General features: G+C 42.9%; 2 long non-coding RNA genes and 2 gene segments (V, D, J or C); 2 read left to right on the top strand and 2 right to left on the bottom strand.

Moving 5' to 3' along the window:
- The window catches only part of LOC108315321, a 307441-nt gene that overhangs the window by 138166 nt on the left and 142480 nt on the right, over positions 1-26795 (bottom strand). Inside the window, 1 exon segment of the C gene segment in view lies at positions 23149-23158. Within this exon segment, the coding sequence occupies positions 23149-23158 (10 nt within the window).
- The window catches only part of LOC108315341, a 271354-nt gene that overhangs the window by 102534 nt on the left and 142025 nt on the right, over positions 1-26795 (top strand). The gene's annotated exons all lie outside the window — the stretch shown is intronic.
- Positions 1-26795, top strand: part of LOC119473613 — a 105744-nt gene that overhangs the window by 70746 nt on the left and 8203 nt on the right. The window lies entirely within an intron of this gene.
- LOC108315325 lies at positions 9052-11036 on the bottom strand. The segment is given in 2 exon segments: positions 9052-10680; positions 10846-11036. Coding segments are annotated over 2 exon segments (399 nt in total).

The raw sequence follows: 26795 nt of genomic DNA, 5'->3' as shown, positions 1-26795 counted from the left end.
GACCTCCTCTTTGGCCCTGAATCGAATCCTCTAAATGCTGAGGAGTCAACATTATGTGGCTGAATTGTACTCTGGTTGGGTGGGAGCACTTTAGGCAAGCCCCTTGGCACCTTCTTTTTGTCTTTTTATTTTAAAGTAGGGAATAGATGCAAGTGAAGGCTATTGTGAAGAGTAAGTCATCCATGGCTGTAACACTCCAGCGTCGCCAGATGGGGTACGGGAACGTCGGCAATTTATAAAACCTTTGTGGCAGCTGCTGTGACCACAAGGGATGATACTGGCTCGATTTAGCATTTTGAAACTTAAGTATTCACCTCATGCTAATGTATGTAGCTGTGTTCTCTCATTTGAGGTTGTTCATTTGGAGATACAGAAGGATGAGGCATTATTCCTTTAAATAAAATATTCCCTTTCATTACATCTGTGTTTCAGTGATCCCTAAAGCAGAAATTCAGTTCAAACATTAAATTCAATAATCATATATTAAACAGTTACTCTGCAATGCACTATGGAAACTGAAGATGAAACAGACCAAGGATCCCTGCCTCGGGGGTTTATAAATTAGGAAGAGGATGAAGGAAGTATGCAAACAATTATGGCAAAAGGGAAAACACATAAAATAACTCAAGAGAGGTAAGTACTTAGGTGGTTCAATTGGGGGGAAGATTGTATCCTCAGAGGAGAGTTTTGCATTGGAGATATAAATTTGGGAGTCATGGGCACATATGTGAAATTAATGCTGCGAGGGTGAATAAGATCATCTAGGGAGAGATCGAGAAGAGAAGATAGACCTAGGCAAGGGCGCTGGCTGCTCTAGTATTTAGAAGCTGGATAGTGGAGGAAGAGCCAGCAATGGGGACTGAGAAGGAGAAGCTAATGATGTAGAGGAAAATCAGCCAAGTGTGGCATCTCAGAAGCTAAGTGTGAAAATCATTTCGAGGAGGAATGTGTGGCTGACGCTGTAGCTTACACTGTTGGGAGGTTGTATGATCACTGGCTATTCACTCATGTGATTGTCCTGTGTCTGTCTCCTCTGACTTTGGATAAGTCCGCAGGGCACGCTGCATGTCTATTTTTCTCACACCATGTACTCAATGTCTGGCATAGCACTTGGCACATAGTAGGACTCAAGATATATTTGTTGCAGAAAGAAAGGAAGGAACAAAAGTCTAAGGTGTTTATACTTAATTCAGCAGACAAAGAGTAGTATCTGAATAACATTTTCAGGTTTCTGACATTGAGTTTGGTCTTAGAAAAATTGCAAGCCTTCTTTTTGAGGCCTGTACAGACCCACTGGCCTTACGCAGAGCTCCTCTCAACATCATTAGGTATCCTTCAGTCTGGATGCACAGAAATGAGGAAACAGCAGGAATCTACCTGACTGATTCCCACATAATCCTTTGGGACAGTATTTGCCTACAGAATTTCATGAGGTCTCAGTGGCTGTGCCATTACAAAAAGAATTCTGTGATTCCAATCCCAGGTTAAATAGATATCTTTACAGCAGGGGTTCTAAGAGCATTTAATATCGTAATAAGAATTGTAAGTACTGAGAGGAGGTTATTAATATGTAGCATTTGCCAAAATTATCTGACGGTGGAATTCTTTTTAATTGTGCAACAACTGTTAACATCTTGAGGGACAGTGACATTCTGAAGAATAGTTGGGCAAATGTTGGCCCAGAAGAATTCTAAGAAGAAAAAACAATCATTTTAAATTCTTTTTTAGTTGACAGCAGGAAAAACTCCCCATGGTGGAGACAAATTACATGGGTGGAGTTAAAGGGTATGGTAGGTTATAATTATTATTCTGAAGTATTTGATCCACCTTCCATGAAAAAGGGTTATTGATTCCCATCCATTTCTATGTGTTTTGCAGTGCCTCCTGTGGGAAAGGTGTGAGTCCTTGTCTAGCTGATTTTGTGCTTGGCCATGGAAAGGTTTTGGCCAATGAATGTGAGTGGACATGATGTCTGCTGTGTCTGAGCAGAAGCTTTAAGAATTATCTTGAGTTTCTTCTAGCATCTCTCTTGTTCTTTTTCTTCTGTCATAAGAACAGTGTGGAGGGGCATGGTCGCTCATGTGTATAATCTCAGCACTTTGGGTGGCCAACACAATTGGTTTGCTTGAGCCCAGGAGTTTGAGACTAGCCTGGGCAACATGGCAAAACTCCAGCTCTGCAAAAAAATTTTTAAAAATTAGCCAGGCATGGTGGCACGCACACCTGTAGTCCCAGTTACTTGGGAGGCTGAGGTGGGAGAATCCCTTGAACCCAGGAGGTCGAGGCTGCAGTGAGCCAATGTTGTGCCATTATGCTCCAGCCTCTGGGCAATAGAGTGAGACGAGACCCTGTCAGAAAAAAAAAAGTGTCCTAAATAGTGACTTATCTTTCATCTTGGGCTCTGGAATGGGAAGGCACAGGGAGCAGAGCTCAGCAGCCAATTGATAGTAAAAGCAGGAAGAAAAAAGTAAATGTTCATTGCTGTAAGCCACTGAGGTCCTGGCACTGTTTGTTACCACAGCAGAGTTGACTAATACAAAGAGGAAAATATGGAAGGGTGATCTGACTAGGGCAGCTGTTTTATTCTAGAGCTCTCAGAAGAGACACAACTTCAGAGGAGAAAGAGGAAGCTGAATCAGAATGGCTGTTTACAACTGACTTTTTGTATAGGGCAAAAGTTTTACTCTTGCTCTGATTAAAAACAACTTCATAAGTGAAAGTGGTTCAATCTAGCCCAGATAAAGATTTACAGATCTCGTGTAGTTACCAGGCGCTGCGATATCTGAGGAGAAATCTCAATGTTTCACACCAAATGAAATCAAAGAACACAACAAAGTGAAAGTTCACAGCCAGCTCCACTGGTGGTGTCGCCTCTCTGGGGGGCACTTTACCAGTCTCTCTGGGTTTCCACATTGGCAGGATGAGGAATAGATCAGTGCACCAGTGGTACCAAATTCTGGGAAAGCTCAGAGGTTTGAGATGGCTCCTGAGTAAGAACAGAAAGTTATTAATAAAAGGAATGATCATTTTTCAAGGAAATAATATTCTCCTTTTCCTCTTCCCTTCCTCTTTGCTTTTCTTAATTCTTTATCTTCTCAACCCATACCACTACCATTTTTGGCTGCTCTGTTCTGTGGTGCGTTCAATAGCAGAATTTTGGGAGTATCTAAGCTTTCCTTGGCAGGGAATTTACATTCTGTGGTTATGGGACCCCTATGAAAGCTCTGATGTAAATTCACTTCCCCACAAAAAGAAACTGATTGCGTCTAATCTGGGGTTCCATATTTTTCCATAAATTTCCAGTTTATTTGTTTTCATTTTTAAAACATTTAAAAATTTAAAAAGTTTTTATTTTACTAAGTTCCGGGATACACAGGCAGAGTGTGCAGATTTGTTACATAGGTATACATGTGCCATGGTGGTTTGCTGCATATTTTCAGTTATATTTTAATATTTTCTTTTTTCTTTTCTTTTAATAGAGATGAGCTCTCACTTTGTTGCCCAGGCTGGTCTTGAACTCCTGGGCTCAAGCAGTCCTCCCATCTTGGCTTCTCAAAGTGTTGGGATTACAGGCATGAGCCAGCACACTTGGCCTATTTTCAGTTATTTATTTTCACTGCAAGCATCAGAGACCAAGGTGAGTGTGTATCTGTGTAACTGTTGAGGATGCTCATCTTCCCCCTGGGTCATCTGAAGGAACCTGCAAACACACCTTACCTTGGGGAAGCAAGTGCTTTTTCTGTTATGAGCACCTCCTCTGAGAAGCTCTCCCCATCTCTAGGCCATCATTTCCTTCTCTGTGTTCTGTTTGCTCCGTCCTCTGTTAGTAAATTTCTATTTTCATGTCTGTTTCTTCCACTAGGAAGAGCACCTTGAGGACAGGAATTGAGCTTTGGCTGCCTTTGTAACTTAGCATGTGGCACAGTACCAGGAATATTGTACGTGCTCAGCACATATTTGAGGGATGAGGATATGCCTCCCCATAATTATAGACTTGTGTATTTTAATGATACAGCTACTGAAAATAGCCACACAAAATGAAAAACACCAAAAGGGTTCATCATAAGCCCAGCCAGTAGTCACTGAGAAAATAATAATCATGTTGGGCCCCTCTGATTTCTTCATGTCTAGCTAGATTCTCTGGGCAGGTTTTACTTACCTGTTCAGGGTCCCTATGTGGGAGCTGGCTCAGACCTATAGAGGACCCTCTAATCCTGCTCAAATTGTCACGTGTGCCCAAGAATGGGCTCTTGAGTATGCCAGACAGAATGAGTAGAAATCAGTGGTTTCTGAGAAGCCATGGACTCTAACTCAGGGGGACATTGGAATCTCCAAGACCCCTAAAAAGTGAGAATATGGCAAGGCTTGAGTCCCCACTACAGCCTAGAGTTTGTGATGATGATTAAATTCTGGGAAGTCTCAGAATGTGGGAGATTCATTCATTTATTCGTACAGATATGTTTATGCCGTTTGTCAGGTTGAATGATAAGCAAATGCAGATACAGTCCTTGATCTCTAGTGCTTACAAACTCATGAGAAAATAGGCATAATCAAATTAATAAAATATTACAACCTGACATATGAAAGCATTAAAGAAAAAACAACCTGAACTTGTCAGGAGATCTCAAGATGCCTCTGAAAAACTGTGATGTGTAGGCTTTGATCTTTTTTGTTTAACTCCTTTCAACAGGAGTTAAACAGGGGATGAGGAGGTGGGAGAAGTGTTGCACAGGGAGGGAACAGCCCGTGCAAAGACCCTGGGGAGAGAAGGCACATTCAAGTATTTAATAGCTGGAAGAAGGCATGTTTGGAAAATGAGGGAGAGAGGAGTGAGAGGTATAGCAGAGGAGGTGGGAAGGAGCCAGACTGTGCAAGGTCTTAGAGGACTTTTAGAGATTTTGGTCTTTTGCCTATCTGCAATGGGAAGTTACTGAAGGATTTTTAATCAGGGGTATGACATGATCATATTTGTATTTTGAAGAGATCACTCTGGCTGCCGTGGGGAGGACATATTGAATAGTACCAGAGCCCAGCTAGCTTACTCAAAAGGCTATAGAAACAATCCAAAGAAGAAAATGGTAGTATTGACTAGGCTGGTGGCAGTGGAGGACGGAGAGCAGTGGACGGGTTTGAAATGATGGTGTTATTCCTTCAGATAGGGAACCTTAGGATAGGGCTATATTTGCAAGGAAGTTCTTGATTTAAGTCTTGAGTTGAAGTACCTTTGAGATACGTGAGTAGAAATATTGGTCAGGTGGACACACAGATATAATTCATGTATTCAACTCACATTTACTGACTACCTACTACAGGTTAGTTACTCTATTAAGAATGGTATGGTACAGCAAAATATATTGAACTTGGATTCTTCTCTCAAGGAGTTTAAAATTTATTAGACAGTCATGATGAATGGTTGGACATTTAAGGATAGCTGTCTTTAAATATTTGAATATGTGAAGGTGAACTTAGTCTGTGTTGCTCCAGAAGGCATAACAAATACAAAGAGATGAAGTTATGGGAGGCAGATTTTGATTTGGTATAGGAAAGATTTTTTAAAATAAGAATTATTGAAAATATTTGAATTGAGACTGGATGATCATTTATTCATTCAATATTTAATGAACATTAAACTCAATGAAGAGATTTCTACTTGACTTTTAAGATCCTTTCTTACTTTCAAATTCAATGGTTCAAATTTTCTGTTTAAAATCTTGATTGTTCAGAGTGAAGGTCACAACTTGATTTCCTTGAGTCCATTTTTTTTATTTGGACCCTACCTGAGAGCTTTCAAGATGGTGTAAGGAGGACTTTCTCAAGGCTGTGGCACCTTCCGAATTAGCAATGTGTTATATGATAGAAGTAATATTCTCTTTGTTGCCGGTCTCTGGCCTTCTCTGATGCAGAGGAAGTGGCATATTCACATGGTTTCAGATTCCCTTATTTTCTCTTGCCTTTTCACTCATAGCCATGGTTTCACAATGTTGGGTGACCACTTTGTGAGGGCAGCCATGATGCCTTCTGGCTGCCTTTGGGCATCAGATAGGAATCTTCTTTTTCTAGCCATTCAGCATGCCCAAGGTTTCTTCTTGGGAGCCTTGTGAGAGTGGCAAACCTATTCCTATGCCTGACAGTCAAATTCAGTCTTTTTGAGGGTTGGCAGACACTCTTTGGGATTTCTCTTCACTGCTCTGAACTCTTCCAAGTCAGCCCTTCTCATGATGGATAAGAATCACAGAAAGCAGAACAATGGAGGCAACAATAATATGAATTTAGTCAACTCTCAATTGCCTTTACCAATGGATGGGGAAGGAAATTAACAATACAGGCCAGGCATAGTGGCATACGCCTGTTATCCCAGCACTTTGGGAGGCTGAGGCAGGAGGATTGCCTGAGGTCAGGTGTTCAAGACCAGCCTGGCCAACATGGCGAAACTCCATCTCTACTAAAAATACAGAAATTAGCTGGGTGTGGTAGTGGGAACCTGTAATCCCAGCTACTGGGGAGGCTGAGGCAGGAGAATTGCTTGAATCTGGGAGGCGGGGGTTGGAGTGAGCTAAGATCACGGCACTGTACTCCAGCTTGGGTGACAGAATGAGACTCCATTTCAAAAAAAAAAAAAAAAAAAGAACATGAACAATGAACAATACAAGACTAATAGCTGGTGTTCATGTCACTCATTTGGCTTTGGGATTTCTGCAGAGACACTTGGTCGATGCCCATACTAGGCTAGGGCCTTCAGTGGCCCTGTCTCCACCTAAGTCTGAGGCTTCAGATGTTACATAAAATGCTTCCTTAGTTACCTGCTAGTTAGTGCAGGAATTATTTAAATTTCTCCAGGTTTTCAACTTTAATTTTTGTCTGGTTTCTTTTTTCATTGTTTGTGCCCAGACCCTCAGATTGTTGGGCAGTCCAGCTATTTTCTCCCAGGATTCCCTCCTCCTCGTCTCCAGGCTTTTTTCATGCTCACCCCAGGCCAACCTCAGGTTCTATGTTACCCCACCCCAACATGGGCCAGAACTTCATGTGCTCATTCATCTTACAGGAGGAATGGACCACTGGAGGCATATATTCTTGTATTTCCTGTTCCTCTTCTTCCCAATCAGACTTAACCAGACACCGATAATTTGTGGATTTTTTTTTTTTTTGGCTTGATCTTGAATTGAAGGTATGTGGTGCAAGATTCTGGGTTTCCATGGATAATCCATCATGGTGTGGTAAAAAGTATATTGACTCAGTAAATATTAACTCATTTACTTATTTGCTTGTGGATGAATGAGAAATGATAAAACCTAGAATTTATGTAATACCGTCCTCTAAGAAGCATACAAAGACTCACTATCACCCCAATGAGAATATTTATTATATTAGTAACACAAATAATCTGTAAGCTGAATTGGGGATGACTGACTGTCCATCAGTGAGCCCCACACCTGGTTGTACATCAGAATCCCTTCAGGAGATTTTTTTACAAATATAGATTCTTAGGTGACATTTGGGGAAAATGCATTTATATTTTTATCACCTCCACGAATGTTTTCAATAATGATGAATGCCTAGGCCAGTGTTTCTCAAACCTTAATATACATATAATTTACCTGGGGAGTTTTGTTTAAAATGCAGTTTCTGATTCAGTGTGTCTAGGATGGTGCACGAGAGTCTGCATTCTGGAAACCTTCCAGGTGATGCTGATTATGTTTGTCTAGACTACACTTGGAATAGCAAGGTCTTAAGCCAGTGGCTTTCAACCCCAGGGGGAGGGAAGAGCAAGAGGAGAGGAAGGAGGTTGAGTTACCTGGGAAGCCAGAGCTTCAAGCCCACACTGATTCAATCAAAATCTCTGGAGATGTATACTAGACATTAGTATTTTCAAAGGATATCCCCAGGTGATTCAAATATGTAGACAGAGTTGAGAACCATTATTCTAGAGAATCCTTAACCACATCTAATGTCCATTTCTCTGTAGTCAGGGCAGGAGAGCCTGAGCACATGTCACATGGTGAGAGAGGGAGTAAGAGAGACAGGAGAAGGTACCAGCCTCCTTTTAAACAATCAGCTCGCCTTGAACTAATAGAGTGAGAACCCATTCATCACCAAGGGGATGGAGCTAAGCCATTCATGAAGGATCTTCCCCCGTGAACCAACATCTTCCACTAGGTCCCACCTCCAACGCTGGGAATTACATTTATACATGAGATCTGGAGGGAACACACACCCAAACCATATTAGCCCGTTAACATCCACATGAGTGAACTTCTTCAAGTTGAGCCTTGAGATGACTACAGCCATAGGTAACACTGATGGAAGCCTGATGAGTGGCCTTGAGCCAGAGGATGCAGCTAAGCCACACTTGGATTTTTTACCCACAGAAACTGAGATAATAAATGTTGTTCTGAGCCTCTAAGTTTTGAGCTATTGTATGTGACAATAGATAACTAGTATACCCACCCTGAAATACCCTTCCTCTTCCTTCCTACTTATCCAAGTCATGCCTCTTTTAAGCCTCAGCTATTCTAAGACAATTTTCTTAGTGTGATATTTATACTACACAACCATGAAAAAGAATGAAATAACATCTTTTGCAGCAACATAGATGGAACTGAAGGCCATTATCCTAAGTAAAATTTCCCAGAAATAGAAAGTCAAATACTGCATGTTCTCACTTATAAGTGGGGGCTAGATGATGTGCACACATGGAAATGCAGAGTAGAACCATAGACACCGTAAGACTCTAACAGGTGGGCGCATGAGAGGGAAGTGAGGGTTGAAAAATTACCTATTGAGTACCATGGTCACTCTTCGGGTGATGGGTACACTAAAAGCCCAGGCTTCACCACTACGCAATATATGCATGTGAGAAATCTACACTTAAACTAAGCATATACAAATAAAATTTTTTTTACAAAAGCAAAAAAAGTTAACAAAATTTCTTTTCTTTTTTTTTTTTTTTTGAGTCAGGGTCTCACTCCTTTACCCAGGCTGTAGTGCAGTGATGTGATCATTCACTGCAGTCTTGAACCTAAGAAACTTTTCTCATAGTGATTGGTCCTTTTATAAACTCCTAGAGCACCGCACACAAAATCACTAACCCTTATTATCATACGTGCTGTCTTACATTTTTGTATTCTTTGTATCTTTGTACTTTCCAATGCCCTGTCTTTTAAAAATAAATTGGAAACACATTGATGACAATAGAACTTTGAATAGAAGCTGCCTTAGAACTTTGCGATTCCCACGACCAATCCCAATACCATGAACAATAAGTACCCTACAAAAAATATGTGATGAAGATGGTAGTGCCTTGGAAGAAATGTTGAATAGAAGGTGTCAGGAGGGCCGACTTTCAGTTGTAATTTTCACATTTATGTCTACTCTGTGTCCTAATGCCTGAATTTTAACCTTAGGTGGGGGGGAGGATTCCAGACAGATATTTGAGCAGAACAAAGAGCGTCAACAGGATGAAGGCACTCCCTAGATGAGTGTTTAATGTTTATATCTTTAAGCCCCTCTGCCTACTTGTCTGCTCAGTGGGTTCCTCCAGGTCTTTGCTCCCTGCAGTCTCAGACCTTCTTGGCTTACCCATTTCAATGTGGGACTCAGAAATCAAATAATTATTTTCAATTTAGCTGACTCATACCCAATTCAGAAATTCCACATTGCCACAAGTATTTGTCTCTAAGATCTCCCTCAGCAACCAGCGTGAAGGGAGCCTGTGCATTGCCTCTTTCTGCTTGTCCCCACAGGTCCCCAGGACTCCTTGGCAGCTAAGGGAAGATATAAAACACTCAATACCTGAAATAGTTGTGGAAACATTTCAGAAAATGACTCTATTCACCCTTCTTCACAGAGTAAGAATTAAAGCTATCTCTAATAGCTTTGGAAATTTTGATTAGCACGGTAATGGAAAACCATCCTTGCTTTATCTGGCTTATGCACACGAACGCTTTAACAATAAAGACTGCAATGAGCTACAGCACTCTTGATAGTTAAAGTTCTGTTTATCTCAGCCTGCCTCCACAATGAGAAGGCCTATTCAGTATTAAAAGCTGTTATTTTCAACCTTTCCTCAGGAGCCTATGAGAGACAGGTGCAGGACCCCCCTCCCCCCACCCACCCACTGCCACATCTCTCCACGTAAATCCTAACAGTCTCTTCTGCCCTCTTCAACTGATAAAGAAGGCCCCTTGAAGCTAACTGCAAAGATAAGGTCCTTGCCCCCACTTCAGCTGCTGGCCTCTTTTATCAGATGTTACTGGTGAAGTGATCAGGCAGCCTCATCTCAGGTGTGGCGCATTTTAGTCCAGGGTGCTCTTGAATTGGATCTGCCAACTCAGTTTGGCCCTAGGGTTTCTGAAGCAGTCAGAGATGGAGCCGCAGCACTGTGGATGTCAGACGCACAGTAGTAAGTCCCAACATCTTTTGTTGTTGCTTTCTGAATGTCGAGCATAAATAGGTTTTTTAAAGCATCAATTCTCCCCATGAAATTATTCCCTAAATTGTACTTAGAACTGTTGCTTAGTTTGAAGACCAAAATCAGAGCCTTATCTTCACTCTTCTTATACCAGCTCACTTGATAGTTCTTCAGGTCCCCTCCTGTTACACTGCAACGGAAGCTGGCAGCCTCCCCAGCGAGAACAGTCAGTGCCTTGGTGTCTGATTCCAAAATTATATCCAATGAGACCTCTGAAATGAAAAGCCCTAGGTCAGAGAGAATGTGAAGGATTCCCTCTTCCCCAAGGGGACTGGGTGTTACAGCAGTGCTCTGCAATGATACACTCTTTTAGGCCCCCAGAAAATTGCCCCAGGGACACACATCCCTAAGAGCAAAAGGCCCCAGCCAGTCCTTACCTGCACAGAAGACAGCGAGGAAGAAGAGGGGACAGGTCCTCGGCATGGCTCCATGGGGTGAGGGGTGACCCTGCAGTAGGCTGGTGCTCTCCTGGCTGCCCCTACCCAGATCAGCGGCTCTCTGCCCAGGAGAAGTTTTGTCAGTTATAAAGGTGGTTTGGTGTTAGTCACTTCCTCAGAGAGGTGTGACAGGCTGGCAAGGTTACAAGGTAGGTTGTTAATTGAACAAACATGGGCTACTGTGGGCCAGATACTATTTGGGAAACATAAAGGTAAATGATATGGCTTTCTGCTTTAAAAAAAATTCAGGTTACTGGGAAGAAAGACATATGACGACAAAATGTTAAGTGCAAATATTAACTTTGGAGTGTTAAGTCCTGTAAAAGAAGTAGAGACAACGTGTTCAAGGAGCACGGTGGAAGAAAGTTGCTTCTGTTTGCAGTTTTCCAAAGAAAAACCCTGAACTGAGCCCTTTAAGTTCAGCAGGACGTTGTCAGCCTTTGTGTCCAGAGGGCATTCCCAGGAGAGAAAATGATCAAAGTAAAGGCATGAGGGCACAAAGGTGCAAACCAGTCTGTAAAATATGGCCATTCTGTCTCCAATTATCTGCTGTGTGGTCCCTAAGACCTCCTGATCTGTTACCTTCTGCAGTCTCACATTTGGCCATTTCCCCACTTGTGTTCAACCCTTTACCCACATAAAAATACTTGCAGGTTTAAAGATGTGTCATAGACTTCCAGATGCTCAGTTTTTACACTGGCTTCTCCTTCTTCCTGGAAAAGCCATACCATTCTTCCTCTCCCTTCTTTAACTCCACCTGAGGGAGGTGTTCACCTGGACTCCCTGCCATGTTGGGCCATGGTGTATCACCCTGATTCTCTAATAATCTGTTTCCTGCATTGGACTTTAAGACTATTTAGAACATAAATTTTACCTTATTTATATTTGTATTCCTCATGTCTAGCACAAAGTTTGTCAATATTAGGAGCTCACAGATATTTGCTAGTCCAAGCAGGTTTTCTAGACGTCCCAGCTCTCAAGAAACCTAGAGGGTTGATTGCTTATTTAGTGAAGACTGAGTTTAGGAAAGAATTTGCCAGCAACTCAGGCAAAAACATGGGAAATCCAGGTCTTTCACCCACTGTTGTAGGTGCAGGGAGAGGCGGGGCACTCTGCAGCAGGTGACACCTTCCACTTGGATAAAACCTGCTAGGTACCTAAAGCAAAGTGCCTCCCACTTGGATAGAACCTGCCTGTAATAGCTTGTGGCTCACTGTGTAGGTGATATCAGTGCCCACATTACCTACATGCCAAAGGAGCACTGACTTTGCAGGTCTACTAGTCCATGGTTTTGAATCTTGCTTTGTGACTTATCCATAGTGGGACAAATTACAGCTTCGAGTCTTGATTTCCTTATAATGGGCTAACTGTAGTTACCTTACAGGGATGCTGTGAGGTTGATATGAGAAACACGTGTGAAGCACTTATTCCTGTGCCAGGTACTCTTTTGTAAGCCCTCCACAGATGCTGTCTTCTTTGCCTTGTCTCTCCTGCTTTGCCATGGTGGGACTGGTGACCTGGTCATAGCTCCTGGCCTGAGCCATCGTTACCAGGGGAGACACAGAGCTTGTCATTTCAAGCCTTGTGAAGAACATTCCTCTGAGGGAAACAGGGGTCTATTGAGCCATGTTAGGCTGCCCTAGGACTTGGGTAGATAAATGAATGAGCTGAATGGAGCCGTGTCAGAGACATATATGGGCAGTATCAATCTTCTGTGCCCTTAGGCAAAGAACTGTCTCTGGCAGCTAAGGATGGAAGACACACATGAGCTAGACCCCAGTCTTCTTTGTCTATGTAGGATGAAGAAAGGATGGGAGGACTTTAAGAAGAGAAAAGATGCCAAGGTCAAATCAAATTAACCCCATACCAGCTACTATGCATGCCCAGCCTAGTGCCATTCTCTGATGGTCTTTGCCACTCTGGGGTCTTTGATATAAAACATGTACACATAGTATTACTTAAATATAAATGGGAGAAAGTGCCAGACTTCTGATTTTCTCTCATTGGAAGTTTTAGAACATTTTTCCTTTGATTTGAGAATACATCCATTCTTTCCCCATCCTCTGAGTTTTATGGGTGAAAAAGAGATAAATTTGGTAAAGAAAAGTCCTTTCCTTGCTTTATCTCTTACTTATAACCCTCAAACGCCTCACATAAAGCTTTAGTAATAGCAATCTTTTTCCAGTGGGTGCCCAGGATTCACCTCTGCTTAGGCAGGGCACTTATCAGCTGTTTCTCCTATTTCTAATTGCTGTCTTTGCTTTCTGGTTTCTCTGCTCTGTCTCCAGCTGGTTGGATAAGCAACTGAAGACCAGTAACAGAGATGAATGAAAAGAGAAGACACTGTGTTTGTGTTTTCTCTTGGTTAGAATGCTGTGAGTCAGGACCTCAGCTGCCGGGTGTCCTGGGACTGCCTTTGGTAAGTAAGCGATTCTTCTCAGTCTAGCTAATTTGGGCTCAGAGTGCTCAGATGGCTGAAATTAACTTTGTTTCTCTGATTTGTTCTACTGAAATGTCTGGCCTCACTGGTTGTTTTAAAGCAACATAAGATATTTTTGGAAATTAGTGAGGAATTTCAATGGGCATCAAGGAAAACACAGTGTCATTTGTCTCTAAAAAGATTTTGGCTGCCAATAGTCCATCTGTGACTCACTTGCCCAGCTGTGTGGCATCCAAGGAAGCAGCTGCCGAGCAAAACAGCATAGAGACAAGTGGGGCCTTTCTCAAGTTGTAATTCTGCTTCTGTTACTGACTTGGGTCCTTGGGATGTAAATAAAGAAACTTTTTCATATCTATTCTCAGCTCAGGATTTAATTCCTTTAGGATGTCTTCTTGGCTCCCATCACCTAACTCATCCTGAAATGGAAATATTCAAATTTCAATCCGTACTTTCCTCCTGGAACACCCCCATAATTATCACAACCAAGTATCTCTTGCTTCCACAAGCATCTGATTTGGCTACTCTTTTAGACTGTAAGCCCTGCTATGGTATGAGATACACAATGGGAGAGAGCTTGGCTCTCAGTGTGGCATGGAGCACATAGAAAACACTAATATCCATAATTGAATACAAAAATGCCACTTCTGTACCCTGAGATTTATGGACACTTGATGAATACTTGTTAACTAGTTAAACCTTCCTGCTCGCCTTTTCTTCTATGACTGTCCTTCAAGGGTTGCATGGGGAGATTGAAGGGCTTCCAATTCGATTATGAGTTGGTTGGGGCAGAGACTCTCAAATATTCCATCAGCACCACCATAATTTTTGCTTTGCTTCTTATGGATCACTTACCAGAAAACCTGTCCCTGGACAGTGCTCACCAATTAATGCATAGTTCTGTAATGACTTTGTTCTTCTTCCTCTAAACTTTTCTTTACCTTCAATGGTAGCTGGTTTTGAAAAAGAAGAAAGATGATTTCTCTCACTGGGAATTTTAGCATGGAGTAATGAATGACAGAATCAGAGACACAGATGACAGAGTTGCATTTCCGTATTGCATGTGACGTGACATTGGTCTTTGGATGTTGGCTCTGGGAGGAATTACTAAGTAGTTCCTTACTGGCAGAGCATACAGCAGGGTTACCAGAGTTGTAAGTGTCCTGTAGGAAACCTGAGTCTCCCACATTAACATTCAGCAATTCTGGTTCTGAGGTGCCCTGGGGAAGAGCAAGCCCAGGAGGAATAGGGACTCAGTCACTCACCAAATACCCCTGAGTCTCTGCCTGTCCCATGAGGGTCAAGACTTTGAGATCTCACCCCAAAACCAAATTTTACGAAGGATCCTTCCCCAACTCTTTATTCCAAGAAAAATCTCCTGTTTTGTGTTATCCTATGTCCCTGAAGGGCTGTTCTTCGGTGGGTACCAGTGCTGATAAACCCATATGTTGGCTGCAAATGAGAAAGCCAGCAAGACAGCAGGGGATTTGTGTTCCCATTGATGAATAAAACACAGGATCTGAATGAGCAGGAGACCCTGCATCTTCAGAAAAGAAAATAGAGAAGACAGTCCTCACTTACCCCCAGTTCTCAGTGCAGTAGTTCACACCATCGAGTTTCCATGGATGGGGCCTTGAATAAGCAGAGGCTGATGTGGAGGTGTCTTTGTGGAGCCTCCTCACTTCTGGAGTCTTGGACTCCTCCTGACTTCCCAGTTTTTGAGGATGACACAAGTCAGGCATACTGTGACTTAATTTATCTTCTTGGGGGTGGGAACTTTTTCAGGTCATCTACTATGCCTGTTATGTTGATAGAACAAATACTTTACTTAAAAAATACGTTCACAAACGACTTTAATTTTACTTTTGGCTTTATATTTATAAATTATTCCACTAATCTATTCACTTAATGAGTGGAGCTACTGTTGTATTTTAATATCTCATAAAGTCTACATTTGCTTATTTTATGATGGTCAAGCAGAAATTACTTTCCTCTGTTTTTTTTTTTTTTTCTACATAGGAAGCCCTCAATAATTTATCACCATCCAGGAAAAAGGTCCTCAGGGCCTTTTGAATTGTATTTCTCTGAATTTTCACTGACATTTAGTTCTTACTAGATAGGGTACTAACATAGAAAATAATGTTTAATTGTTCAAGAGACTGACTGACTTCTTATCAACAACTTCCTAAAGGCTCAACCCAGCCCAACACAGAGGAAATGTAATAATTTCAGGATATTATCACCTTCAACAGCAAGAATGGTTAATACTCATTGAGTGCTTTCCCTGTGCCAAACCTTGCTCTGAATACATTAACATGTGCTATAGTTCACTTAATCCCTGCAACAATCCCTGAGGTAGGTGTTATTGTTATCATTATTTTATAGATGAGGAAAACAAGGCACAAAGTAACTTACCCAAGGTCATATGGCTATTGAGAGAGTCAGTAAATGGAAGGTCTGGAATTCAAAACTCAAAAAGTCTGGCTTTGGAGTCTGGACTTGAGCTTGGTCATTTTATGATGCTTCTTACTGCATGTCTGTCTATGAATCTATATATTATCTATCTATAAGTGTGCTGTACATAAATGTATACATAGATATATAATATTTTTTCAGGCTTTTTGAAATATTGGTAAGTTGTGGGTATGTAATTCAGATGTTAATTGCTGACGTTGAGTTTGCATGTGTGTGCAATTCATTTGTCCCTCTGTGTATCAAAGACTGTGCTTTTATTTGTCAGCTGGAAGATTCAAATAAACAGGATTTAATTTTAATTTCTTATGGTTTAGCAAGATAAAAGTGAGGAGAAACTACCTGCTGAAAACATTTTACTATTTGAGAAGGTTTGTTGTATATGTTTGCATCCCTCACAATGCTCAGTACATCAATTTGCAAGCCATAAGAGACTCTTAGTTTTGAATGAATGAATTGATGATGCATTCAAGATGCAAGTTTAAGATGACACTAAACACCTTGTGTGTTGTTGGTGGATCCTTTGAATTTTCTGTGTTGAGGCTGCTTGAGACTGACAGCGTTTGTTCAGTGTGAGATATTCGGCATACATTATGGTGCCCACCGTGCACAGCAGTAAATGGCTCTGTTTCTCGGCGGCACATGCTTAAGGATTAAGGCTCTGGAGAACAATTTTCTGTCCACAGACAACTGGCAATGCTCTGATTCCAGGGTGCCTTGAAAGGGATGGCAGATATAGGTAAGACTTTTGTTAGCTGTCTGCAGATGCCAGTACACAGAATCATAATTCCCCATCAGGAATGTTATATTGGCATTGGAACTTGACATCTGTACCAATCATGGTGGCCATGTTGGAAGGCTGTGTGATTTCAGTCTTGCAGGAGCCATCTGGCAAAGAAAAAAGAACAGGAAATGAGAAATGAGAAGTGGGAAATCGTACTAGCTTACCTGGGGGCCACTTACAGAGGAAGGGCAGCGTGATGTAGAGAAGAAGCCAGGATGTGGCGTGTCTGCGGTTCTCAGTGCTGTGCACCATGTAGCCTACTTTGCATGCACAATGCACTTGGGTCACCTTATCTACAACAGCCACGTGGCTGCTTCATTGCTGAAGCAATAAAGGAAAGAGGTCCTTGGGGGTGGTTGATGCCAGTGCTATCAAAAGATACACTTAGATTTGTTCAAAGGCTGCAATCCAACAGGCTCCTTAGAGGAGGCTCTGGTGCCCTCCACCACTCAGGGTCTGTGTTTTCAACATATGGTGCCATTCCCTTATCAGCCCCAGGGGGCTTTTCTCTGAAAGGAAACAGCCAGGAAGATAGTCTTTTGTTAAGACAGTTAGTGGGTCATGATCTCTTGGGTCCTTGTTCCTGAATTTCAGGAATCTAAGGTGTCCAGAAGGATGAGTAAAGGTAGAAATGGTCATTTTTTCCAAGTCCACTGTGGCTTCTGTTGCCTGTCTGGCAGTTTCCAGTACTCAGACTCATTCTTCAGAAGCCAGACAGGAAGGAAGGATTTTGTTCATTTTAAATTAATCGATTAATTGATTAATCAATCAACCATTCATTTAACAAATGTTTATTGGGTGCCAACTATATGCAAACCTTCTGCTGAATGCTGAGGCTACAATGGAAACAAAAACCAGCTGAAATTTCTGCAGTCATGGAGCTGAAAGTGCGTAACTTTAGGCAAGAGAAGCAGGTACAGCCTGTCAGATTCTGTATGTGATTCTGGGCAGGGGTAAGGTGAGGGCCTTCTGGAGTCTGTTCATATTCAGGCAGGGCTTTTCCCCAGTCAGAACAGCTGGTTGTGAGCTCACTATGGAGGAACCCAGGCTGGAATTTTCCCTGGCAACCCATGCCCAGTTCAAGAGTCAGAAGGCTGCTTTTCTGCCCACCTTCTTTTATAGCCATTTTCCCATCAAGAAATCATTCTATTTGTTGACAAAGTTTTCGAGTTCCTGACTTAGCACTGTTATTCTATTCTTGGAGCAGAATCAGCTTGGCTGCTATTGTTCCCACTGTGAGAATAACTGCATCTTTTGTGTGATGGTTTTCTGTTCATTGTGTACACAATGACTGCAGAGCCACAAAATTTTAATTTGGGATACATAATAAGCTATCTTTAGGGCCAATCTTATTTTGGGAGCTGGGACTGATGAAGGTCAAGGACCCTTTCTCTTTTATTGTCTTTCTCAAAGTTTCTACCCTCCACCCCTGCCACTCTCCTACCTTATCTCTTTCCTCCTCTCTCTTTCAAGATCACATATCTTTCTGCAAGATACTCTCATAAACAATTTTTAAAGGAGGGTAGGACCATGGACAAAGAAATAAGGAGACACCCACCCCAAGATGCCTGGACTTAGGGTTATACAGAATTGAGTTGGTGACAGCTGTGACTGCACAGATACACCATGGACATGTGCAGGGGAGTGCTGCAGGTGTGCCCGCACCAGAGCGGGTGGGGTGGCATCAGTGGCCAGAGGCTTGCCTGTGACAGTGTGAATGGTGTTTGTGACAGTGGAGCTTGTTGGGAAGATGTATATGTGCTGCATGGTAGCCCTGGGCTGGCCTACCCAATGCTCCCAGGGAAGGCTGTGTCTGCTATTGGGAAAATGTTGCACCCAAAGCCATTTTACCAGGCTGGGGCACCAACTGGATGGGGGGTCAAGGATTTAGGACGTTTTCTCTGGATCTGTGTTTCTTTGTTCCAAATCTGAAGAGAGAAAAAAGGATAATTCAGAGAAAGAAAAACAATATAGATGTTTGGCTTTTATTTCATATTCAATCAGTAATCAAATGGTCACAGACAAAGTTGGGTGCTTATTCACACAAACAGCTTTATAAATAAGAGAAGTGGGCAGTCAACTATGTAATGATTTTTGAGGGCTCTGAGAAGACCACTGCCCCCAAATCTCCTCTGTTGGTACCTGGCTTTCTGCCACTGGAGATTAATCCTTTGGACCATAGGCACATAAAAACATTCCTGGAAGGACTGACACCTTAAGTCTTAATGGACAAATAGGTAAGGATTAATTTCTAATGGTAAGACCTTGGGGCTTGGGAACTAGAGAATCTTCCAGCACATAGCCAGGATGTCGGGGAGAGACAATCTCTCCTTTTGCTCTCACTCCAACATATCGTTTATCTATTTTTGAGGTGCTTCTTGAATCTATTTTCTCTTTCCAAGTCCTTTTGATCCTTCTCAATGTCTACCTCAGCTTTGTATTAACTTTATATCTGATCTCTTTGTTTCCGGTCTCAGACCCAATCTTCCCATCCATCGTAATCTTTCCAAGCACTCTTTGAAGCACATTTCCTCTTATGTGCCTCTGATTTCTGCCCATTTCCCATATAACAGAATCTAGTCCCTTAGTGTGATTCACAAAAGCTTTCTCAGTCAAGCTACAAGCCACCACTCCAACCACTCCCCTGCCCCAACTCCGGCAGACTCGGCTCTCACCAAGTGAACACTGTTCCCCAAGCACGGTTCATATCCCTCCTTGACATTGCTCAAGCTGCACTCCCTCTGCTCGCCATGTCCTTCTCCAATCCCTCATTCATCAAAATCATTCATCCTTTAAGTCACTTTAACTAAAACTTCCACAGGGAGCCTTTCCTGGTCCTCCTGAACCAAGTTAATTTCCCCCTCCTTTGGGCTGCTGTGCATTGTACTCTGACCAACATTTATCATGGTCTGACTTCAGACATTAATGACATGAAAGTCTGTATATGTCTCCCTTTGGAAAACTCATACTCCTCCCGTTCTCTCACTGGCTTTGGGAAGGTCCATTTCTAAAAGACAGATTTCTTAGGGAATTGATTTTCAAGAGGCTGCCAGGGTACTCTAGCCAAGACACAGGTGATTTTTAGAAGTCTCATCTGAATCTTGTATATGAACTGCTGGACTCTGAACATAACTTGAAATAAAATTTTCTGTTTGGATAATTTCTGGTGAATGACCTGAAAGACACGGCTCCCACACAAGCAATATTTGGGATTCACAGTCCTTATTGGAGTCCTTAGTGTTCAACAAAGTAGCATAATGTGATCACCTCCCCAGGGAGAACCCAATGTGTGCAGTTTGGAAGGACTGACCAACATTCTCTGCTCTGCCACAGTAGCATAACCAGGGCTGCTTGGTTTTGGAGTTGTAAGAAAGGACTGTGGTTTCAAGGAAAGCAATCTCAGGCACTTCTGACCTGGGCCAAAGTGAGCATCAGTAGGAACTGAGAAAGATTCTGGGCTTTTTGAAATCACAAGGCAGGAAGGTCTGTGGCCTGCCATCACTGTTAAACCTGGACGTGAGGCCTGACCTCAGGCATCATCCACTCACTGAGCCCTGGACCTGGAAATCAGACCCCTGGTGCAGGTCTGTATTTGAATGCAGGGAGCTGACCCTGGAGACTTCCTGCCTATGGAGTCCTATGTATTGACTGTCAGTCTCCTTTGTTATGGAAATTTCTGTACATTGTTTTTTGCAGGTATAGAACAGAGATTTTACCCTAGAAACCCATCCCTTATTCACACCAAAGGCATCTTGAGCAAGAGCATAGTATAGGACATGCTTAACATATGATCAACTCACTTCCCATTGGACAGTGATAGAAAAATGCTATTTTAGAATGATTTTTTTTTTCAATCTCTGCTCTCAGGAAAGGTGTCAAAATGACACCTTTTTTTTTTAACAGCATTTTTATGAGAAGGATGAGGACCATGTAATCTGGGGACCTAGGGAGAGACTTGTTAGAAATTTTTATAATAGGGATTTTTTATAAAAGCAGGATTTCCTTTTTTCTTTCTTTTTCCTTTGGCAGAGCTGCTCCTTGAAGATTGCTGACAGCATCAAGTTTCTGTAGGTAAAGACCCTAGATGAACTTTGAGCACTCTTCTTTTGTTGAGAAAACTAAAGTAAGGTTGAGAATGAGGTTATTCTCATTTCAAATAACGATTCACTCATTGTATTTGAGATGATGAAGTCATCATTAAACTGAAAACAGATGTTGTGCATCAAAATAGTAAGTGTTCTGTTAGAAAAATTAAATGGTGCCTTTTTAGTTAGAATGAGGGGCCTATTTTCCCCAAATCTGAATTTAGTTAGGGCTGTTGATGTCCCACACATAGTATTATAGATCTAATAAGACAGCTGAGCACCAGGTTTGCTTTGTCAGGGTCATGAAGGTTGGGCCCCATCTGAGAAGGTGGAGAAGCAGGTGCAGTGCTTCCTTGGAGGAAATGTTCTTTTCTCACTGTCAATCATCCCAGGGCAGGAAAAGAGCTAGCCTTGGTCTGAGAAGAAAAGACTTCCTCTGCTCTCTGCACTTGGAGATATGGAGATGCCTGCAGATTTTTACTGGGCGCCTTGAGCTGGTGTTTGCTATATGTAAGCCTGCTTGGAGGTAGAAAAAGTCTCAAATTGGGATTTGGGTCTCAAAGTGTGTTCTTCTTCCTTCTTCAAACATTAAGCAGTGCTTTGAATGATTAAGAGAGTAGACCGTGTCCACGCTGACATGGGATCCACTGGGGTGGAGGTAGAGGGAAGAGCCGCCTGGAGAAAAGTCTCACGAGATGATGAAAAGTGGCCTGAGGAAGAGCACTGGCTCTGTGGAACTATTGGGTCCCATGGAGACCCACTGTGGCATATGAAATTCCCACAATTCACTTGGGGACATAACGATATTCTACATGATGAGCTTGCAGGTTCTTGTAAATTGAATATTAATGAAATGGTGTCTGTATTTTGTAATCCACAGGCTGGTGAGTCTGAGGACACATGGATGACATAATGAAGGACTTCCTAAAAATAACAGACCTGAAACTTTTGAAGTAGCACTTGAAATAACATTTGTACAATGACAACCACTGGTTTAATTAGCCATTTGACCATCCTTAGCTGTCTTTAAGGCTAAGAATTCTCAGCAATAGATTATTTAAATTTTAGATTTCATCAGAGCTAGGAAATAGCAACAAATCTGAAAATGGCCAGTTCCAATTTATACCTATATATCCATACACATATTCATCCATTTATTCATCCAACAACTATTTGTTGCCAAACACTGTGCTTACTAGAGGAATGCAGACCTTACTAAGACATTACCCTCCAGGGGCTTACATCTGAGAGAGTGAAGACAGGTAGGACTCTGCATCCCCTAGTCAGAGAGACAGGTTGTTTCTGGTTAATAACACAATTAGGCAAGCACCCCTCTCAGACTCTTTCCCAGGGGATTGTGTCACCCATGGAAACAGATGCACTTTTCCATAAACTTCCTTTTATTCCTATGATCCCCAGTGTCAGGGAGCTGCTGTAATAGGCCTGGCTGTTCTACTAGCCTACAGGTGCTCTACTGGTCCTTGATTTTGGCTTCCAACCAGAGGCTGTATCCTGAAATGACAGGCAAGGTTGAGACAAAGATGGAGCAGAACACCTAGAGTGCGTCGGCCAGACCAGCATTGCCCTCCAGTGGTCAAATGTAAGAAAGTGGGGACTGATGAATCCTTAGCATGAAGTCCTCAGATGGATGTCTGTGGATTAATGAGGGGATTCCGGGATGGCTCCCCAAGATGAGGGGTGGAAAAACGGAAATTGGGAGCCAGAGTTGAGAAGTGAAAGTGAGGATTAAGATTCATTAATGAGGGGGCACCTTGAGAGATAGGCATAGAGAGAATCAGAAACAAAGACGCTGTTAACTTCCTAAAACTTGGGTTTTGTCAGGAGAAATTGTAATTGTCTGGCAAGATGACCAGGCTCCCCTGGGGATTAGAAAGCATGGTGGTGGCAGTGGAGGAGTGGTTACCTAGAGCTGTGCATCCAGTCTTCTCAGTCCACCTTTTTTAAGGTTCTAGGGAGACTTTGATCTAGAATTACTACCTCCAGATTCAGGGGCAGTTCCGGAAGAAGCACAAATCTCCTGAATAAAATTGGAGGCAAACTTTTATGTATAGCAAACTTTTTTCATTAGATTTGAAAAGAGGTCTAGGTCATAAGAAGATTAAGTTGCATTTTTCCTGGGACTTAAATGGTTTCAGTCTCCTGTCTTACATATAGGTGGTTCAATAACTCGGCCTTAGAGGGGAGGTTTTTCTTAACTTCAGGGAGTTCCCCCACTTGGGTCAATTTTACAGAAAATGTCCAGCACAGAAGGACACTGTCTTGTCTCCCAGATCATGGATCTCTGTGAGTCAAGGCTGAAGCAGTGTTGGCAGCCAGTCTGCTCCTGGCAAAATCTGCAACTAGCACAACGTCTGCTTCTTTCCTTTTGTTTGACCTTTGCACACAGTGTCCATCAGCTGTATTACCACTTATCTTATTGGGTCATGGAAGCAATGGAGCTTCACCCCCTCCACCCTGAATCCTCCCCTGCTTTATTTCTTCGAGTTGACCTATGGCTTGACTTCCTGAACCTTCATCAAACTTGAAATCCTCTCTGTCCTTTCCCCTGTTGCTCTCCTACCCTGTTCCTCCGAAAAGATAGAGAAATGAGTCAGAGAAACTTCCTGGCCAAGTTAAAAAACAAAACAAAATTACCCGATGGCTAGCTCAGGAGCTGGATAACTATAGCATAATGTAGAAAAGGTTGAATTGCTCACAAAATTTTCTCTAAATTTCAAGCAGCTTCGACCTCTCTGTTGAAGACCTCAGTCTTTACCCGAGGCACAATTCAAATGGTGGTTCAAGGGCAGGAGGAATGAGAGTAGGATATCGAGGAAGGATGGACTCTGGATACCTTGGTGACAGCACTCTTGGGAGACACCACAGTTACAGTAGCTCTGTGCATGTGTGTGTAGCTCTGTGTGCATGTGTCTGTAGCTCTGTGTGCATGGGCGTGCAGTTAAAATGAAGCTTTGTGAAGTTAGTAACTGTCTTTCCAGTACTACCTCATAACCCCAGTGCCTCCAACAGAATAAACACTTGCTAATAAGCATATTGCCCCATAGTACAGTGGTTAAGAGATGATGCTTTGGAATCCAACCATCTAGAATTTTAGCTCTTCTACTGTAGTTCAATCTTAAGAAAGTTTCTTAGCCTTTCTGGCCTTAGGTTCCTCATCCATAAAACAGGGATAACAATAGCTGCCATCCCTCCCACACCCAGAACATTGATGAGGATTAGAGATGATGCATGTGAAGCCCCAGGCATTGTGCCTGACTCGTGGTCACTGCTCAGTAAAGAGGAGCTGTTTGTTATTTCCGTGTGTGGGTATGTGCAGATCTCTGGGTGTATAAGGGCTTTTCAGTCAAAGTCCAACTTAACTGCAAAATAAGATCAGCTTCATTTGAGAAAATGAAATGTGCAGGCACGGTGGGGAACTGATTCTCTTTCTACATGCCCTTTGCCACTCCCTTCTATAACCACGAGGATTTCACCCAAGTTTCCAGTGACCAATGTGCTCTTGAACACTGTCTGGGAAGGGAACACCCCTTGCATATAAATAAGCTTTCTGTTGAAATGGGCATGAAGGGGCTGTGGCTGACCCTCCTCTTCTGCTGTGTGGCCTGATGCTCATCTGACTGTCAGCACGGCTGTCTTCTGCTGTGGGTGATTGTGATCGACCCAATCTCAGGAGCCGCCAACACAAGGGAGACTTGGAGCCTTTGTATTCAATCATCATTGAGAGCCTGTTAGGAAGACAAGGTGCCATGTGGCCACTTGAAAGGCTGAGAGTCTGGAAATGGCCATGACAGAGGAAAATCCTTTTACTTGGCTGACAGGGGCCAGATCTGTGGCTTTAAGGCAATTGGCACAGATGCTGAGTGAGGGGGTGCATTCATTTTGTGCTCAATAAAACAACTTTCATTCAGGGATGTGAATTGTTATCTCCTCAGGAAAGGTGAAGGTACAGAAACAGGTTGTAACTTCTTGGAGAATCTAATTCCCTTGTAGCTGGAGACAGAAAGAGAGTGAGAGGGTGGGAGAGAGCTATGAAAGGATGCTCTGTTATCCTAGGAGGTCCTAGGTAATTACCCAGCCTGGATTTCTCCTGGAGCTTCAGGATGGTACCAGATGTGCCCAGGCCCTCTGTGCACCACCCCACAGAGCCAGCAACCAGAGTCCATCTCCTCCCCCTGTGGCTGTTCTTCACGTCTGGGAACACATCAAAGGAGGTTTGATATTCATAAACTGCTGTGAGTCATTTTCACATGGAGCTGCGGGGAGCTGCCTGTACTGCTGCATGCCATATTCAGCCCTTTGTGAGAGAAGCTGAGCTGAACCAATCTCCCATTATGGGTGAGAGTGGATTCCTCCTGGGAGATCTGGATTGGCCCCACACCCCTGTGCAGAATAAAATAGGCCTTCGTATTGAGAAGTAGTTATTAAAGCATCCCCCAGTCTTGGTTATGCACCTACACTGCCCATGGGGACAGCTCTGCATGGTCCTTCCACAAGAGTGTGGCCACCTTTAGGCCCTGCTGTTAGTGCCAGTAACATCTGAAACCTCCGTTTGCCTCGCTCTGAGGACAAAAGACATCGACAACACTCCGAAACCACTCCGTGTCTTTTCAATTGGAGGAGGAAATTCTGCTTGCTCCCATTGAGTTTGACTATTGTTGGAAAAAGTGTCCCATACGACTCTCCTTGAGGGCTGGCAAAGGACTGGGAAATTAGCCACAAGACTGCAGAGCTGGAATGGGCCTTAGTCATCATCCGGTTCTAGTCCCTCAAATTACAGATGATAAGTGAGGCACAGAGAGGTTAAGCGAGTTGTCTAAAGTCACACAGACAAATGAGCATTTCTAGCACAGGAAGCAATTTTCTAAGAGAGGGAGAGAACTACTGGTAGGGTGAGTCTTGCCTCGACTTTTTCACTGGGTTGACTCTATGGGAAAGCGATGGGGACCAGGAGAGTTATAGCTGATTTCAGTTTTACACCTCAGTTTCTCTGTATGAAAAATGGCTGTTTTATTTGCTTTCATTTCAGGACTGTTATGGTGCTTCATCAGTGACTCTGAGAAATCCTGGGAGTTTTGGGCTTTCAGGTTAATAAGAGAACAGTTTCTAGTTGAGCCTGAGAGGGGTACTGGTTGCTTGGACTGAATAATCTGTTCTCTGTTCCTCAGCTACCATGAAGGCCTTACCAAGCCCCTGGGTTTGGCAATGTGGAATAATTAAATAAAGGAATAGTTAGAGTGGTGGGGCTGGGGAAAAGTGTGAGGAGTGGGGAAATGGGTAGAATATAGTCAGAAAGTAGCAATCTCTGCCTGCTCTGGACCTGGGGATACTCTCTTAGGAAAGTTTGTCTTCCAAGTAAGGCTGTTTCTGCAGTCAGCAGGGCAGGTCCCCTTCCTTTTGTTTGGGGCAGCATAGAAAGTGTTTTCCTATCTATGTGCATTTGAATGCACTTTAGTTATGCTGTTTCTCTTCAATTTTGTTGGAGAAGCAAGTGTGGTTTGCTCTTTAAAATGCTCAGGGCTCCCTTTCCCTTTTGGGGTTGTGGTGAAAGGTCAGACCACAGAATTATCTCATGGTAATGGGGCTTCTGAATAAATGAGTCCCCAAGGACTGCCGGGGGACCAGAGAGCAGCAGACACCTGCTGGGGCTGAGCCTGGCAGCAGAAGCCACACAGTGTCCCCTGGCCCAGGAAAAGTGGCCCCAGAGGCTGCTCCTCATTTTCTGGCAACGCGCCCTGTCCCCAGGCGTGGCGAAGTCCCATGAGCCCAGGGGCCCACGTCCCGACATCAGTCTTCTTAACCGCCTTATTCTGTTATTACCTTGTCAACAACAGTATCCAGAGATCTAAAGGATAAGTCTGCATGATGATGCAGTGAATGACTGGTTAGGTGCCTCCTGTTTAATAACCAGAGAAATATTGCTGTGCGGCATCTCTCCATATGCTGTGGCATCTGTGTCTGGTATGTAAGGGACTAATTTTCTTCACATATCTCATTAAAGATGTAAAGCAAAATGGAGGGATTTCCAGCCCTACTCTGCCCAGCCCGCCTGCAAACTCACGTTTCTTACCATCTGCTGCCATCTAGTGGCCAC

Source organism: Cebus imitator, unplaced genomic scaffold (genome assembly GCF_001604975.1).
Source record: "Cebus imitator isolate Cc_AM_T3 unplaced genomic scaffold, Cebus_imitator-1.0 Scaffold170, whole genome shotgun sequence".
NCBI classification, from domain to species: Eukaryota; Metazoa; Chordata; class Mammalia; order Primates; family Cebidae; genus Cebus; species Cebus imitator.
This window is presented reverse-complemented; position numbering and strand designations above follow the sequence as displayed.